General features: G+C 46.9%; 1 protein-coding gene across 1 annotated transcript in view; it reads left to right on the top strand.

Annotated features, from left to right (window-relative positions):
* Positions 1–17,533, top strand: part of LGR6 (leucine rich repeat containing G protein-coupled receptor 6) — a 117,938-nt gene that overhangs the window by 33,381 nt on the left and 67,024 nt on the right. Inside the window, exons 2-3 of the mRNA XM_088534520.1 lie at positions 2,758–2,829; positions 15,467–15,538. Coding sequence (XP_088390646.1) covers positions 2,758–2,829; positions 15,467–15,538 — 144 coding nt within the window. The remainder of the gene's footprint in view (positions 1–2,757; positions 2,830–15,466; positions 15,539–17,533) is intronic.

Genomic DNA, 17,533 nt, shown 5'->3' with positions numbered 1-17,533 from the left:
GCCATGCTCAGGAAGTTCACTCCAGCCTCACTCTGTCTTCCTCCACACCTTCTGTCCTTGCTCCGTTCCCTTTGCTACTCTCATGTCATAGTAAGTCCAGGGACTCCACCACGTCAGCCAGCTGTGATGTCCACTGCTCCAGAGGTGCTGGTTTGGGGCCCCATGGAAATTTCTCTACTCTGACATCACTTGGGAGAATTAACGCAAAAGGATGAAGAAAGGGAGTAGACCACTGAAAGCAAAAACTCGCAGAGTGGAGCTGTGGGGTTGACAGAGTGATGGGATGACAGTATTTTTCTCTTTACCTGTAGGAATATTTCTCAAGAAACTAGAAACAGTTTATTTTTGTGTTAGGAGGCATAGGTATTGATCAATGAGAATGACTTTATCTGGAGACTTAGATTTACCAGGAAGGAAAGAGGGCATTGAAACATCCTTGTCCTTCCCATTACTACCAACTGTGCACCTTGATGCTGCAGGCCCTGGTGCTCGGTGCCATGTCCCTTGGTGGCCTGTCCCCACCAGCCCAGGGTGCGAGACAGATTGCTGTCCTCACTGTGCCTAGGGAGGGCCGGGTACCCAAATAACAGTGAGACAAGGTTCGAAATGATAGGAGATTTGGCAAGCAAACTCCATTCCCTAAATTGCCAGCAAGGGTAACTTAAGAAATAAATCTCAGAATTTCAAACAGATTTTTCATGTTTCAGGTCTGTGTTTTGCTTCATAGTCTTTTGTTTCATGCTAGTTTTCATTATTTTGGCATTGTTTCACAACATGTCAAAACATCAGACTAATTCATTACAGCATAAATGGGAGACACTTTGATGTAGGGGAAAAAAAACAGATGTTTTAATGGGTGCTAAGTAGCAAATGCCCTTAGGGATTTAAAATAAAAATAGAAGCTGCACAAAATAATACTTTAACCCTTCTATTATATTATAGTATTACACATTTTTTTGTATAAAACTGTGCAAAATGACAAGACTCCCTCCTCCTACCAAAGAAAAGAATGATTTATGTTTCATTACTAACAAAATTCTGGAATTTTCTAAAGAACACAAAGTAATGAGAATATTTTCCAACCTATTTTCCATTGAAGCATTTTCTGAGTCAGGGCCCAAAGCCAGCCCGTGATGCTACAGGGCATTTGATATGTGACCTTTGAAGCATTAGCACAGCGCTGCAGTGTTGTGTGTTAAGTCTTCAAGATGTCAGTTAAAATGTCAACGTGTTGTGAGGCCAGCAGCCAGGTTGGAGAGCTCCTTCTTATGTGGTTGGGTTTTGTTGAGGGACATTTTCCTCCTTCATGCTTCCAACCTAGTTTCAGTTCTTACTTTTGGGGTATACCCCCTTTCTCCACGCATTTATCCATCTCCAGGTGGTTACAACTCCAAGATTCCCGCTGACACTAGAAGATTACATCTTCCCTCAGGCTTATGACATTTACTGGAAGAAAGAGTAAAGTAAAATTCATTCATTTTTATCTTGTGCCTCCTTATTCTTACATTACAAGATAGGGTTCTGTATATTTCCATTAAGTCTGCAGTTTGAAGGAGACCAATGCTATTCTCCATGTATAGAGTGATCAGAAATAGTCCCTTCTGCCTCACACAGCTCCAGCTAGAGCCTGATAAGACATCTGACAGCCATCTCTATTACTTTCCTTGGAAGGTGGGATACCCCAGTCATTCCCATTGTTTTTAAATACAGTTGCTTATGGTTCAGCCTCGCTGTTCCTTGCTTTGCTCACATGTAGTCACCTGGACACAACTTGCTCTCCATTTCTGTAACAAGAAATTCTGTTACTTTGGTATGTACTTGCCCATGAGGATTTGCCCGGGATTGCAGCTATTAAGTACTAGACCTCATGAAGAACCTCTGAGACCAAAAGCATCCTTCTTGTTTGCCAACTATTAGCCAGTCTAATGCACCGTTTGCTGCAGATTTTGCTACCTCTATATCCTGAGAACACAACAGCCCTAGAATTCTCTAGCTCCTGCTGTGCACAACATGCAGTGACTTTGCATGGGCTAAGGGTTTCAGACTCACCAGATGCCCTGGATCCTTTGGATCCCGTCACAATCTCTATCTCTGACAGTTTATCAGATCCTAAGTAAATAGAGAGTGAATCATTAGCTGGAACCACAAAGACTAAAACAAGCATATTCAGATAGATGCCCCATACCCTAAATGTAGGCAGGCTTAAGGCCCTAATTCTTGGTGTTCGCCTCTAATTTTTGTAGTTTAGAGCAGGCCTGTCCTAGAGCTGCACCACTTCTTTCGCAGCTTGTTGTCTCCTCAGAGGCAGCTGTGGATCACTTCCCTGGTAGAGAAGAGCTGTCTGTGAGAGTTAGCATGACTAGCAGTGACAGAAAGTTGCCTTTTGGCCCATAGTGGAGCATTCTAGTATCATTGTGCTTCCTATGCAGTCCCAGGATTGTGTGTGACACTAATATGCATTTTGCCATTAGGAATTATCATCATTTGCTCTCCAATCTGGAGAAGTTCAAGTAGACCACCCTGAAGAAGTCATCATTTCACTGTGGTTACTTCTTTCCATCCAATTTGCAGGTTGATGTTGCGGTCAGAGTCTGACTTATAATAAAACATTAACGATAAAGCTGGCAAGGGCTTCTCTCTCTGAAATGTTTCCTGGCTTAGCAGCAGCAAAGTGACACACAGCCTGGCAGAATGATTTATTCTATATAAACAACTAAAAGTAGCTGATCAGAGATTTTTGTCTTTCTTCCTTTTTAGAGATCTGAGCATGAACAACATCAGCCAGCTGCAGCCCAGGACTCTCCACCACCTGCGCTTCCTGGAGGAGCTGTAAGTATCCATGGAGCAGAGCATGGTGAGGTGGGAGCAGGCTGGAAAGAGGTCTGTAGCTTTAGTAACCACCAAAATGTTGTCTGTCATTGAATGGAAGGGGGCTGCATAACCGAAAGAGGGTTTAATTGTTGCTGAAGTTGTAGGAGTTTGACTGAGCATAACACCTTTAGGTGCACAGGCCTGATGCCAAAAGAAAAGAAGTGTCAATCCATTATGCCAAAGGGGGTGAAAAAATAATACTTTACTTCAGAACAGGGCCAGACAAACAAGTAGCTTCATTCACCTCTCTGCACACAACCTCTCCTCACAACCGTCTCTAGTCCAGACACACATCAAGTCCTGGTCCCTTTGCTTTGGGACTGCAGTGATCCTGCAATGGAAGTCCAAAAAAAGCAGCATTTGTTCCATAGGCCAGGGTGTCTGACCATGCAGCAGTGTGCTCAGCAGTCTGGGCAGGCACACTCCGGCACGGCAGCAATCCCAAGCAATCAGCACGTGGCCGTGTGTCAGTGAAGGAGCGGCCCCACTTCTGAAAGTGTGAAATCAACCACCAGCATCAGAAACCACTGGAATTCCTTGGGAGCCCCAAAAACAGGAGCCTGGAGGGCAGAAGATTTAAGCTGGCCATTTCTGCATAGGTAAATTGCACCTGTACAGTCCTACCCCACTGGACCATGAGAAATACCTCCAGGTGCTGTTCTCATGCTGTTGCTCCTTTCAACACAACAATCTCTGCTGAAAAATACAGTTTCTTCAAAACACTACTGTTACATAGAATGAAATGCTAGTGTTAATTCTGCATTTGCTGTATGTAAACTCAGTGTATCTCTAACAATTACAACAGTTCAATGTGAGTTTAAATGAAATACTTTGCCTTTACTGAATCATTTCTTGTGACCACTTTCACAAAAGGCACTGCCATTTCAGCAATGTAAGTTTCCAAAATATCAGAATTTCCTGAAAAGGAATTTGCAGTTCCCCGAATAGAGACATTTCCAGCACTATCTCATATGTTCAGCTACCCGTGGTGATGTCTGTGAAGCAGCTGAGCGACCCTGAATTAGAAACACCCCATAATACTCTGTAATGCCAGTGGTATGCACATATTATGGTGCTGATCTGCTTCTCTTCTCCTCATCTTCCTGCAAGCTTCAGTGCGATGTGGCTGTGTAGAGCACTCGGCACAGTCACGACAGAAAGTCCTGTGTATGCAGTTCATCATAGAACACTTAAGGTTGGAAGGGACCTCTAGAGATCATCTAGTCCAACCCCCTGCACACGCAGGGTCACCTAGAGCACGTGGCACAGGGCTGCGTCCAAGCGGGTTTGAAGATCTCCAGAGAAGGAGACTCCACAACCTCTCTGGGCAGCCTGTTCCAGGGCTCTTTAGAAGACTTTGCACATGTGTGCACATGCCTATGTGGATACACATGCCCAGGGGCAAAGTTGTTCTCTGAACACTCAGAAGTGCCAGGCCAGGTACCAGTTTTCATTGTTCCCATAACAGGTCAGATCTCATGATGACCAAATCCGACTACAGGCTACTCGTTTCAAACGGGCTGCAGCCCCTGCAGTGGATGATCTTCCCCAGGTCACAACCTGGGAAATGGAAAAGCGTGGGGCAGAGCAAGGGTGCATGAGATAAAAGGTCTGCCTGGATGGCTGAGGATTGCCTGTGCTGATCCTTTTGGGACAGACCAGGGATCCTTGGCCAATAATGCTGCCCATGGATTGTGCTGACTGGACTGAAAGGATCTGAAAGGATCCCAGTTGTGAATTTCTTAACTTTTATAATGATTTGCTGCTTCTTCATCTGCCTATAGCTTCTATTCATCAGACCTTCCTCTGCCTTCAGCTGCTTATCAGGAGCCCCAGGATGCCCTTCACCACTTGACATTTACAGACTGTGCCAGGAGTCATTTTTTTATTCTTCTTTAGCCCCACAGTTTGAACTATTTACAGAAACTGAACTTTCAACACCTTTTACATTCATTTGGAGTCTTTTCCTTTCCATTTTTCAACATCTGTTTTGAAGTGTGGGCACCTGAAGCACTTCTTGGGGTACTACTGCTTTTCACACACACATAGACAGCATTCCCTGTTGTACACAATTAACGGTTGTCTTGCTGCAAGCAATCAAGTCCTCATTGCATGTCATGTACAAACAGAGCAGTCTCAACCAGCACTGAATAAATATTCATAGAGTCCAAAAGAGCCAGCTCCCCACAGCCAAAAATAATTATGAATGAAACAGACTAAGAGGAAAAATTTAAACAGGAAACTCTGAAAAATAATTGGAAGTTGTAGAGAACATTTTACTAGAGGTTAAAAATGCCACAATTCCTCATTTGGAAAGAGAAGATATTTTGACTAGGAAAAAACATCACAATTAGGAAAAGAAATAGAAACTGCAACATTGTATGTTTATGAATACCCAAGTTTATGCTTGAATTTGACAACAATAATATAGTAATCCTATGTAGGGAAATCAAATAATTGATTTGAAATCAATTAAGTATTTTTATGTAATACTGGGGAGCAAAAATGATTCTCTCAAAAGCATCTAGATAAATATTATACATAGGCCAGTCAAGTCACTTGGAACAAACAAGTAACTGTACCAAACTTTCATCCCAAAACATTATATCAGGATTTTCATATTCAGGAGAGGACTACCCTTTGTGCAAGGATAGGGTCAGTCTCATAAGAATAACCCAAAATTTAGCTACTTCCAAGGCCTGTCTGCTTGCATACCCTCAGTATTTTTATTTCAGTTTTCACAGCTAAAATCGCTGTGTATTTTGTCTATCTGAACATATTGTATTAGGGTGACTGATTCAAGTCTGGTTTGGAATTGTGGGCTGCAATGACAGAGGATGGATAGGGAACAGTATAGATAAGGGGAGAAGAGATTAAGTTGATTTTGGCAGAGTGCTTACTAGGATGCCTGGGAGGTTGAGCTGAAAAGCCTGTCCTTGTGGCAATTACTCATCTTCAGTCACATGGAAACCTCCTTCCATCAGGTTCCTCAACTGCAAATATTCGGGTGACCTTCCAGCCCCAGCCTGCTTTGTGCCCTCCTGATATATTCTTGATAAACTGGGTAATAGGCTTGAGGACTCAGCAAGTGAAGTGAAAAACTGCAAAATTCAATTCAGAGTGAAGTAAAACTGGTCATCTGGGACTTTGGTCAATTTGACCTGAAACAAAATATTTTGTTTCATTTTCAGATTATTTCTTAACATTTATTGTTTTACCTTGGGTCAAACTTGAAAAGAAAATGGTATTTCAAAGTGAAAGCTGAAAAGCTTTATTCCAAAGATGTCCTTGGAATCTTTTGGAAAAAAAAAAAAAGTTTATATATTTTGAAAAAGAATTACATTTTCCTCAGCCAGTTTTTTTGCCAACTTCAACACAGATTTTCAGATCTTCTCCTCAAGTCCCCTAAAACTATTGTTTCCTAGAGACAGGACTTGTTCTAATACTCAGAAACACCCATAAAACTGACCCTGAACAGCGTGTGGCCAAGGGTGCCCCCCTTTTCAAGTCCCAGGAGGACCCAGAAAGACCATGATCCTTCTCCAGAAGCTGATCCTAATTCTCTCTCCTGCTCTGTCACTGCCAGTCTTTCCTGTCATTAGATCTATCTCTAATAATTCTCAATCAAAGCAGCTTAGGAAAGATCTCTGCTTTTTCACATGTGACCTTTCATAATGTCTCCTTTTGCTCCACATCTATTTTAGCACCACTTGAAGCTCCCCGTAAGTATGGAGCTTCATGAAAAACAGAGAATAGCAGGACTGAAGTACATTAGCTGGTCATTTGGGCTTTAAGTGAGGAAGAGGAGTAGTGGGAAGGGTAAATAATACTGCAAAAGGAGACAGATATGTGTCTCATGGACTATGAAGACAAATGCACCATCTCCTTCAGGTTCCTGTGGAGTGCACCAAGCCATTTTGAATTCATCCAAGCCTCAAGTGTGGCAGTTCTCTGCATCCACCCTTTTGGGCAGTGGGGGATGCAGGGCAGCCAGTTAGACTACAGGGTTGCATGAGGGTCTTTACTAGGAGGCTGCACAACGAAGCAAATGATCAGGCCATGTAGCCGTGTGGCCCCACGAGGCCACATCCTTGTTGGCTCAACTCCCCTCTGTAGAGCAAATGACTTCTCACAAGGGATCAGAGGCATCTTTGTGGATACAGCACAGATGAGGATACTAAGACTTCTCCAGCTTTACCATTTGCTTACTCTGTGTTCTTGTTAAAGAAGGTTTCCTCACCAATGCCTCCATTTACCCATCCATTCAGTGACAAGAATGAACCTTTCAGGTGCCCCAGATGGAATCATAGAATCATTATTGTTGAAAAAGGCCTTCAGGACCATCGAGTCCCACTGTAAACCTTTCAACACCATGCCTGCTAAACCATTTCCCTAAGTGCCTCATCTACATGTTTCTTGCACACTGCCAGGGATGATGACTTCACCACTTCCCTGGGCAGCCTGTTCCAATGTTTCACCATTCTTTCCATGTAGAAATTTTTCCTAATATCTAACCCGAACCTCCCCTGGTACAACTTGAGGGCATTTCCTCTTGTTCTATCCATAGGTATTTTGGAGAAGAGATTGACCCCCACCTCACTACAACCTCCTCTCAGGTAGCTCTGGAGTGTGATAAGGTCTCCCCTGACTCTCCTCTTATCCAGACTAAGTAAATTCAGCTCCCTCAGCCACTCCTCGCAAGGTCTGTGCTCCAGCCCCTTCCCCAGCTTCGATGCCCTTCTCTGGACACAGTTCAGTGCCTCCATGTCCTTCTTCTAGGGAAGGGCCCAAAACTGAACACAGGATTTGAGGTGCAGCCTCGCCAGCGCCGAGCACAGGGGGACGATCTCTTCCCTGCTCCTGCTGGCTACACTATTCCTGATACGGGACAGGAGGCTGTTGGCCTTCTTGGCCACCTGGACACACCACTAGCTCATGTTTGACCAGCTGTCGACCAACAGGCCCAGATTCCGTTCTGTCTCTGCAGCCAATCTGCCCCAAGCCTCTGCGCTGCATCGCGTTGTTGTGACCACAGTGCCTGTCCAGCCTGTCTGGATCCCTCCGCAGAGCCCTCCTACCCTCAAGCAGATCAGCTCTTCCTCCCAGCTTGATGTTATCTGCAAATTTGCTGAGGGTGCGCTCAACCCCCTCATCCAGATCATTGATAAAGATATTAAAGAGGACCAGCCCCAGCACTGAGCCCTGGGGAACGCTGCTCGTGACCGGCCACCAGCTGATTCTAACGCCATTCACCACCACTCTCTGGGCCCAGCCATCCAGCCAGTTTTTTACCCATCTGCTAGATCCTGTTAGTCATTAATTTTTACTCTGAGCTGGTCAGGAAGGTGTTATGGATGCCATTAGCATCCTAGCTCCAAGACTTCAAAGAGACCAGATTCTTCAGTTTCTGCCAACTTTGAAGAGGCAGCCTCACCAAGGGCTGCCTTCCAAAGGTGGCTTTCCGATGGCTCGGAAAGCATCCGTCTGACTGCATGCCGACCGATCCGTCAGGCAGCATCTCTGGCTCCCAAAAGTTCCTTTGCTTTCTGTAACGAACCTGTCTCTAGCTTCAATGGGGAAAGGGAGCAAACTGCGCTCGGAGAGGCAGTGCGGGACACAGGCATGTCCCCAGCATGGACACTCACCATCTCCTTCCTCCAAAGAAAGCCTGTCGCAGGCTGGTACAAGGGTGTTCAGACAAGGGCCTCACACAGAGAGGGAGCAGCCTGGAGTTTAGTATAACTCCTCCTTGCTTCTTTCTTTTTTTTCTTTCTTTCTGGCAGCAGGAAGATTGTTTAAAGTTGCTAATAAATTCCAGTTAATGAAGCCTGAAAAGCCAGAGCTGGGAGCCAAGAGAAACAAGAGCAATCAGTACAGAAGGAATAGAAAGAGGATCTTGAAAGCCAGCCTGGGAATAATAACATGTTGAAATGTGTTCGCCGGCAAGGGCTTTGTTACCGTGCTTTGAATCCAAACACAAGCGGTTGGTGCCAAGTAGAGAAACTGCAGCCAAAGGCAGGTGTTCATTGCCATTCACCTCTTGCTTCGGGGCACAGCGGCAAGATCAGACCCCGTCCCAGCCACTGGCTCTTTCACCTGCCTCTTACGAGGCCCTGGGGGCAGAGGGACTCACCTTCACGGGGAGCGTCTCGCCTGTGCGTTCGGCCTGCTTCAGTCACAGCGGGCTCACGTCACGGCCTCTCCTTGCAGGCTGTCCCCATCCCATGCAGCTCTTGTGACATAATGGGACAGGAGGCCAAGCAACAGTGGAGGAGCATAATGAAACAAAATGCCAACATGTCCATGAAGAATGGGACCAGAATAGCCCCATCTTTCTCACTTCCCACAGAGAAGACCCTTCCTCATCCTTTTCCTGTGTGGGCACAAGGACCAGTGGAGCTGTGAAAGGTTGCAGAGCATCAGCATTGCAGCAGTTATTCCTCTGCCTGGTGTTGGAGCCACCCACATCAGTTCATGGACATCTGTGACATCCATCGTTGAGATATTGTCCAGCACAGATTGTAACTCCATTGAATGACAGTCTGAGTGTCATTCCCACGAGAAGCAGCGCTCCAGTAACACTGTGCCTGGGACACGACCCTCTCCAAAATGCTAGCTCTGCTGTGTCAAGGGGGGCTGGGATTTCTGGGCAATGTTTGATTGTGCTGGCACCACAGGGAAATGCTTTCCTGGAGCAGTAGAATAACATGTCTGAAGCAGGGCCCTCTTGGGAGAGTACTTTTGGAAGGGGTCCTGCTATTCCTGCGACACATCAGACTACACAAGTCTCTGGTAGAGGGACCAGCACTTGCAGGACTGTGACCTCATGCAATTCCACGCATCTCTGCAAGGCAGCAGGACCCTGCCTTGTCATGCCAAAACGTGGAGAGTCCATTCCCTAGGCATTGGCCTCTTCTGTCATAGTGCTCCATTCCCAGATAGTCTGCCTGTGGGTGACAAGTTCTGATCTTTCTGCGAGCTGCAGCTCCTCTGAATGTTTGGGAACTTTTGTTCCTCTCCAGGACACTAACTCCTGTTTCTATGAAACTACCAGGACACTACGACTGAGCACAGTGCTGTGATTCGCCTCCAACTTGTTAGTTACAAGAGGAATTGCCATGGTTTATCTAGGATATCCTATCCTCCTGGTTGACATTTTCTCCTCAGTAGAGGAGGTCACCAAACCAGTGCATGTGACAACACAGGATCAGAGGATAATTCCTCTGCGGAAACCTTCCAGTCATCCCCTCTGTGAAATCTGGCATGTTGTGAAGGCAGCATTGGCCAAAGCACAGGGGAGAAAGAGCTTCTGTTGGGTTCTCCCCTGTGCACATTAAATGATGAAGAAAAGTTAATGATTTGCCCAAAACAAGTTTAAAATGTTGTGAAAATTTAGAGACTTTAGTTCCTTTTTTTTTTTGACCTCAGTTCTAAGTTCAGCATCTCAAAAATCCCCTCCAAAACACTAGCATTTTTCTGGAGTATTCCAAGTGGGGCCAAGTAGAGGAAAAATATTCCAAGTAGAAGAAAAATACCAAAGCAACACTGAAGCTTTGAAGGGTACAAATCTCCCTTGAAAACCTTGACTGGTTATATTAAAAGGAGATGGAGGGAATGCATTTAGTGTCCTATATCGGATTGTTCACTAAGGAATTGTGTCTTATTAAATCTTACTTGGCAAATTAATCCAAACTATCTATCTTGCATATGAACATTTGTGTGGGTTGAAAACTGGCTTGAAGATCATAAACATAAGAAGCAAATGCCATCAATCTATCGAGTTGGAACAGGCATTTGGTGGGGGCATGGAGAGCAGAGTTAAGAACGGGCCTGCATAGTCTCCTCCTCAATGATGGAATAAGGCAGTAAAGACCATGTTAGAGACACCTCCAGGTGATACTGAAGTAGGACCAGCTGCAGATTCCTGTGTGGGAAGGGAGAGTCCAAGCCTCAATCTTTTCTCCGATATACCATGTTTTCACTTGTGTGACTTAATTGGATTCATTTGTGTTTTACACAAATGTGAGAACAAACTCAAGTATAACATGGAGCCCTTGGTCCCTTGTGTTTCCAGATGGCAAGGTCTGGGCATGATGACATTGTTTAGATGGGATTGCAGAGAATTACTCTGAACACAGATTCTGTCTTGACAGTATAAGTACATGAGAAATGAACTAGAAGAAGAGATCAAAGAGGTAGACTGACAAGCACAATAAAGATCTGGCAAGGGGGAAATTCCACTGGGATATGGACATACATGTTTGTCCTGTCCTGCCAATGGGCAATGTTCCTGCCTCCTAATGTGGCAGGGCATCATCATGTTGCCTGAGCACCTGACATGAGCAATCATGCCCAATAAACATCCCTTGGGTGTGCCATGAAAGTTCTGCATGACCAAGAAGCCCAAGATACAGGAGGGGTGGGAGCCTGTGGTAACTGAACTAGAGCAACCATGAGCTGGTAAACCATGAGTTTGTTCCAACTTGGAGTGTATTGGGAATGCAGATCAAAGCTTGCAGGAATGTTCTCAGAAATCACTGAAGGGGAGGGGGAAGCAGAATTCAAAATCCACTGAACACACAAACTTTCCACAGCAAACCAGCCAACCCCAGCTGCCATCCTCCCCTTCCACTTGACCCCTTTCTTCCTCTTCCATCAGTCACTTTTAATCCAGAACTCCCTCTTCCACTCAACTCTTACCTTGTAATGGTATAAGCTTCATTGGAGAAGAGGATAATAGGGCATACAGCAGGAGCAAGTCTGCCAGTCCTAAAGATAGATCTGAGCTGAAGCCATAGACATGAACAGGAGCTCCCATGATACAGACCAAACATTCAATGCTCGAGGAGCAGCTTCCTTTACACTAGGAGTGTAAGTGAACATCTTTTTTTTTTTTTTCCAAAGATATTGCCTCAGTCTTTCCCATGGAAGGAATGAATGAAGAGATATCTCAGTGAAGGTCACTCTGGCAACATAACTTAAAGTGTAATAGAAATGAAGGAGCCATTTTCAGGAATTTCCTAGGGTTTGGCATCTAAAGATGTAGTCAACTAGTGTGTGCCTGCTAGGCTGAGAGAAGGACAGAGCAGGGAGGCAAGTCCCAACGAGGCTGCCAGGTGACAATGGTCAGAGGAATCGTTAAACACTGATGGAACACATTGCATCTCGGGACTTTTGCATGTAACGGCCTAGCAGCTAATGACATAAATCAGGCATTTCTTCCTGGTGGGCATCCCTTGTGCTGGTTGGAATAGCCCAAAAGACCTATCCTTTCCTGTTCTACTCTCAGAGACTCTCACGACTCTCAGGGCAGTCGTGTCCCCTTGCCTGGATACCTGGCTACCACTCCCAGCATTAAGACCTGGACGCTGGCAGTTGCCCTGGAAGATGGTGGCCAGCAACAGACCCACACAGAAGAGGCAGTGGTCACAAATTGAAACACAGGAAGGTCCATCTGAATATGATGAATAGTTTCTTCCCTGTGAGGGTGACAAAGCACAGGGGGACCAGCTTGCCCAGAGAGATCTCCTTCTCTGGAGATCTTCAAACCCACCTGGACGCAGTCCTGTGTAATGTGTTCCAGGTGATCCTGCTTAAGCAGAGGGGTTGGGCTAGATGATCTCCAGAGGTCCCTGCCAACCTCAACCATTCTATGATTCACTGAGGTGGATGTGGTTGGTGCTGTCCTTGTCCCTGCTCCTCAGCACAGCACTGAGCTTTGCACACGGGGGGAAAAGCTGGGCTGTGCTGGGAGTGGGAAGGAGGAATGGAAAGAAGAGCTGGATGGAGGACAGGGTTAGCCAGTGGTATGATGTAGTCCCCGTGTGACAGAGCCCAGGACAGAAGCAGGAGCAACAGAGCATCTCCTGCTCTGTTCAAATTCTTGACAGTGGGGGTGCCAGAGCACTGGAACAGGCTGCCCAGAGAGGTTGTGGAGTCTCCTTCTCTGGAGATCTTCAAAACCCGCTTGGACGCAGCCCTGTGCCACGTGCTCTAGGTGACCCTGCGTGTGCACGGGTTGGACTAGGTGATCTCTAGAGGTCCCTTCCAACCCTAAGCATTCTATGATTCTATGATCATGGCTGCTTCTGCAGAGCTGGAGAACATTTTGTGTTTCTCCAAGACACCCAGAGATGGGACAACATGACACCCCCCCCACACACAAAACTGTTCTTCCCTCACATTCTGTTGTGTCCTCGGTGGCCCAGTGTGTGCCCTGCCAGCAAACACTGCTCCTTGCCACCCAGCTTGGAGGCTGGGAGTGCAGGCCTGGCCTTGTTCCAAGCTTGTGCTGCTCATCCTAGAGGTCTCAACTCTGCTTAGCCACCCAGCACGTGGGCTTGGGTCCCACAAACGCACCCGGGCAAGCGAGCATAAAGGCAGGCCACAGTGGGAGACAAGCTGGAAGGCACGTGTGAGTGGCAACACATGTGCCGTCATGTTGGCCAAGGCCCAGGGACAGGCAGAAGCGCTGGGGACGTGAGGACACACAACCCACCGCAGAAGGGCTGGTGGGACGGGGGGAGCAGGCCGAGGAGGCCGTGCTGAAATGCCTGCCCCATGGGCAAGCGCTCCAGGCTCCCGGACAACATTCCCTCCCGTGTGGAAATCAGCAATCAAAGGAGCAATTACCCTAAATCACAGCCCCCAAGTGACAAATAGCCCAGCCTGCCAGAGCGCTTGCATTCTGTGAAGGGGCAGGTTGCAACCTGCTCGCACACATTAAAGAGACGACCCTGTACTGTTTATGCTGTCAGAGGCCTAATTACGGGAGCAATTTTCTCTAGATTACTGAGGGAAGAGACAGGGAGGGAGAGGGCTCGGGCATCCATGCCAGCTTTCACCACCACCCGTGACTGTGACTCTCCAAAACTGCTCCAACCCTCTCGGTGACCTCTGTAGTGTCCTCACTGTGATGCGTGCTGCTTCCAGCCTGGATTACCTGCTCATGTTGAGCACCTGCCTCCTTCATAAACAAAATTTTGAAAAGGGAATTGCCTTTTTTGTCCATGCTAAACAAATAGGACATGTTTGCAAGCATGTGTGCCCAATCCCTTGGTCCTGGTTTGAAGGTGATTCAGTTTCCCAAAGACCAAAGAGGAACCTCATCACAAGCATGTTTACTGCTGTCTTTGGGAGATGCAATAATTCCACTGCAAGTTATGAGGACGCAAACAGTTTCTTACCCTGTGGCTATGGGAAAGTCTAACCTTGACCTCCTTTTGACCACTTGGGAATCATAAAGTAAAGCACAAATGCAGCAGTGATTTGGGGGGATTCATTTCATTATTTTTAAACCTGTCTTCATGATTTCTGGCTACTGGGCATGGGGATGGGGTTTAGGTTTGTCCCTGCAAGGAAAACAGAATGGAGGAAAGATCCTCAAATTCCTACGCTGAGCTTAGGCTCTAGAGTCCTGGATTTCACTCCTGGCTTCCTCACAGGGTCCCACCATGATTTCTCAGGACCACAGCTGTGAAAATCATAATAGCAGTGAGAACTGTGTGCAGTTTTCCATGACAGTGAAAAAAAAAAAACAAATCCATGTTAATGTCTTAGCCTATCCTAGGCCTAATTTGTTAAAATTCGGGCACAGTGATCAGATGATCCTGTACATTTTTTTTTTCTGCAAGATCTTTTCCACCAGCTCTGAATGCTGCCCCCTGCACTTTGTGCTGTCACTCTCCTGGCTCCAGTCACCGCTGTCATACTATCCCTCATTTTGTCCTCCTCTCTCCTACCCCTCCTACACTGTCCCTATCTCTGTCTTGCCTTCTGTGGTTTTCTCCAGCCACTGGTCAACCTCACTGCCCATCTGAGAACCACTTTTGCCATCTCTGACCTGGTTTTGCACACTTCAGCTGACCTTTCCTCTTGTAGCATCTACATAGTGTTTTCCACCCTCTGCCCCTTCCCCAGTCTTCCCTTGAAGCAGAAATACCAAACTCAAACGCGTGCAAGGAGCTAAGTCTTTGCTACAACCACTTAGATCAAAGCAGGACTGAGAACAATGGAAATCAGGTGGCATCAGACTTGGAAAAACTATCTGTAGAGCAAAGCAGGACCTGCAGGATGCAGAATCAGGACACATGCAGAAACCAGGGACAGAGAGGGAGCAAAGGTTGTGATTTAGAGCTCTCTCTCCCCGGGCCCACTTACACCTGAGCAGAATGTACATGTGCCCCTGCTCTGCCCTCCCTGCAGACCTTTGGCTGCAAAGCAGAGCCCGAGTGTTAGTCTGTGCCTCCAGGCAGAGGTCTCTCACACGGGCAGCCACAGGAAGTCTGTGTTGTCACATCTGTGAAGTGGGGTCCTTCCCAGGTAGCCGGGGAATGACTCCAGCCACAAACTATCCCTGGATGCTGAAAGCACTAACCTGAGGGCTGGCGGTAGTAACAAACTATTCTTTTCTTCGCCTGTTCCCCAACCATAAGAGGGGATCATATGTGAGGATTGCCTGCAGCTTAGCTTCCAAGTGTCAAAGCATCCTCCCTGAGGAGGCCGTAACGAGATGCACGAGTTGTTAAGCCTCTGCAGACAAGGGATTGCCATTACAAGGATGTTGACGCATTGCTGGCTCTTCTTTTTTCTGCAGACGCCTCTCTGGAAACCAGATCTCCAGGATCCCAGGGGAAGCTTTTTCTGGCCTCTACAGTCTGAAGATTCTGTAAGTAATTTCACTCCCTCCTGCCCAGCTACCACCATCTCCCCTTGCCTCCCACAGCACCTTTATCCTGTGCCTTGGGACTTTGAACCCGCCAGAGGCTGCAATGTTATAAGTTGGGTAGTGTTAGTCATTGTGCAACATGTTTCTTGGTGAGGAGAATCTGCGTCCCATCCAAGGTCCAAAAGCCACTAGGACCACTTCCTTGCTTCTGCTGCAGCAAAATATGAGCAGATCATCTCCAGGATACAGTCCTTCATGACTTGTGAACAACAGAGAACTTGCAAACGTTTATATTTTGGATAAAATCCACAAAATATCCTTATGAATTTCACTGCCCATTCATTCACAGTGCTACAGATGTGGTCTGCAGACCCCAGAATGGCACCTATCTGTCAGGTAGACTACAGCAGGGTCTTGTGACGGGGTTACAACAACTCCAATATCTAAATACCTTGGACATGGAAAGACCCTTGGAAAGACCCTGTATTCTGTTCAGCTTGTACCTGTTTGTAGCCAATCTGCCTTTGCTACAAACTGAGTGTCTGACTGCAGGCAGGCGAGGTGGCCTGAAGCTGGGAGGCTCTGAAGTTACCTGCTTCCAAGGGAGGGATCCTTGGGCCCTCTTGGCTTCAGCCTCAGCTCAGCTGGCTCTCAGGGCCAAGGCAGACGTGCAGCTGTATCTCAGGAGCATTGCAGGGTTCAGGCCATACCTAGGAACAACCAAACCAGGTAAATACAGACCTAGTCATTGTGGGCAGACCACCCACCTCTGTCCACTCATTGGGAAGGGCTGGGGCTGCCCATGCCTGCAGGAAAGATGGAGTGACAAAGGTTACCAGCAAACTCCTCCCTAGGGACCAAGAGCGACCCTTTGGTCATGATATGACATAGCTTTTGCACACATGGAACCAGCCCACAGAATCTGTGAAGGACATTCAGCTCCAATTCCCTCTTTCTCCCTTTCAGGAACTATTTTAAAAATCTCTTGCAATAAACATTTCATCCCCAAGGGGATGTTTTGAATTCAGCCGCAATGTGAAATTGTTGTAGCCGGCCCAGTTTATACAGAGCAAGCAGGTACAAACCTGCTCCCAGGATTAGAGAATATAGGCTGTTTACTACGTCTTCTTAAGATGTAAAGTATGAATCCTGCCCTGAATCTCAGGGCTTAGAGATTTATCCATCCCCTGCATTAGGCAACAAATCAAAGGAACTGAGGAAAAACCGCAGCTCTCCCACCCAATTTCAACAAGAGGAACTTTCTATTCAGGGAACTCGGGAGCTTTGAAAGCCGCTTTTGATCAATTCCTACTTGTGTCAGGCCCAGCTAACTATTGATGCAGAATATAAGAACGATGCCTCCCTTCCGGAGCCAGCACAGCTCCCAGCAGGGTGCAATAACAAGAGGAATGTGCTCTGTCTGTCCTGCCATCAGCGCGTGGATGCGCCCACGGATGGCCCACATGCCCTTCCGTGGCTGCAGACACTGGGAAGGGCAGGTTCATGAGTGGCCCCATTCCAAGAAAAGCCCTAAAGGATTAGAGCTTCTGTCTCTGTATTTTCTATTTGGACATGGTTGCACAGAGAGATTTGCTCCGGGTCATCTTGTGAGATGAATGGAGAGCTGTGGTTAATGTCCCGATGCCTTAGGACAACCTGCCTTACTCCCAGACTGTGCTCAGTGACAGAGGGTGCTTCTCGTGCTGTCACAGGCAGTCCCTGCATCACAACCAAACCAGGGCTTCCTTAAACTTACAGCAAAACCCCTGACTTTTCCCATAGAGATGTGCAGGACAAGCCCGGATCCAAAGCCAAGAAGGAAGGGCTGATGCTCACAGTGGCTGGCCCATGCAGGCCCTGCTATGGGGCTGTTATTTAAAGTTCCTGCTTTCTCAAAGCAGGGCATTGCCAGCCTTCGTATCATTGGGAGCATTGCACTTTTCAAAGCTTTTGACACTTTCCTGGCCACATTTGCAGAGGAATGTTGGGCTGTTG

The sequence above is a fragment of the Tinamus guttatus genome, unplaced genomic scaffold (genome assembly GCF_059628265.1).
Source record: "Tinamus guttatus ecotype Peru unplaced genomic scaffold, ASM5962826v1 Tinamus_guttatus_pri_ptg000563l, whole genome shotgun sequence".
NCBI lineage: Eukaryota > Metazoa > Chordata > Aves > Tinamiformes > Tinamidae > Tinamus > Tinamus guttatus.
Note: the sequence above shows the minus strand (reverse complement) of the source record. Positions and strands in the feature narration are given on the sequence as shown.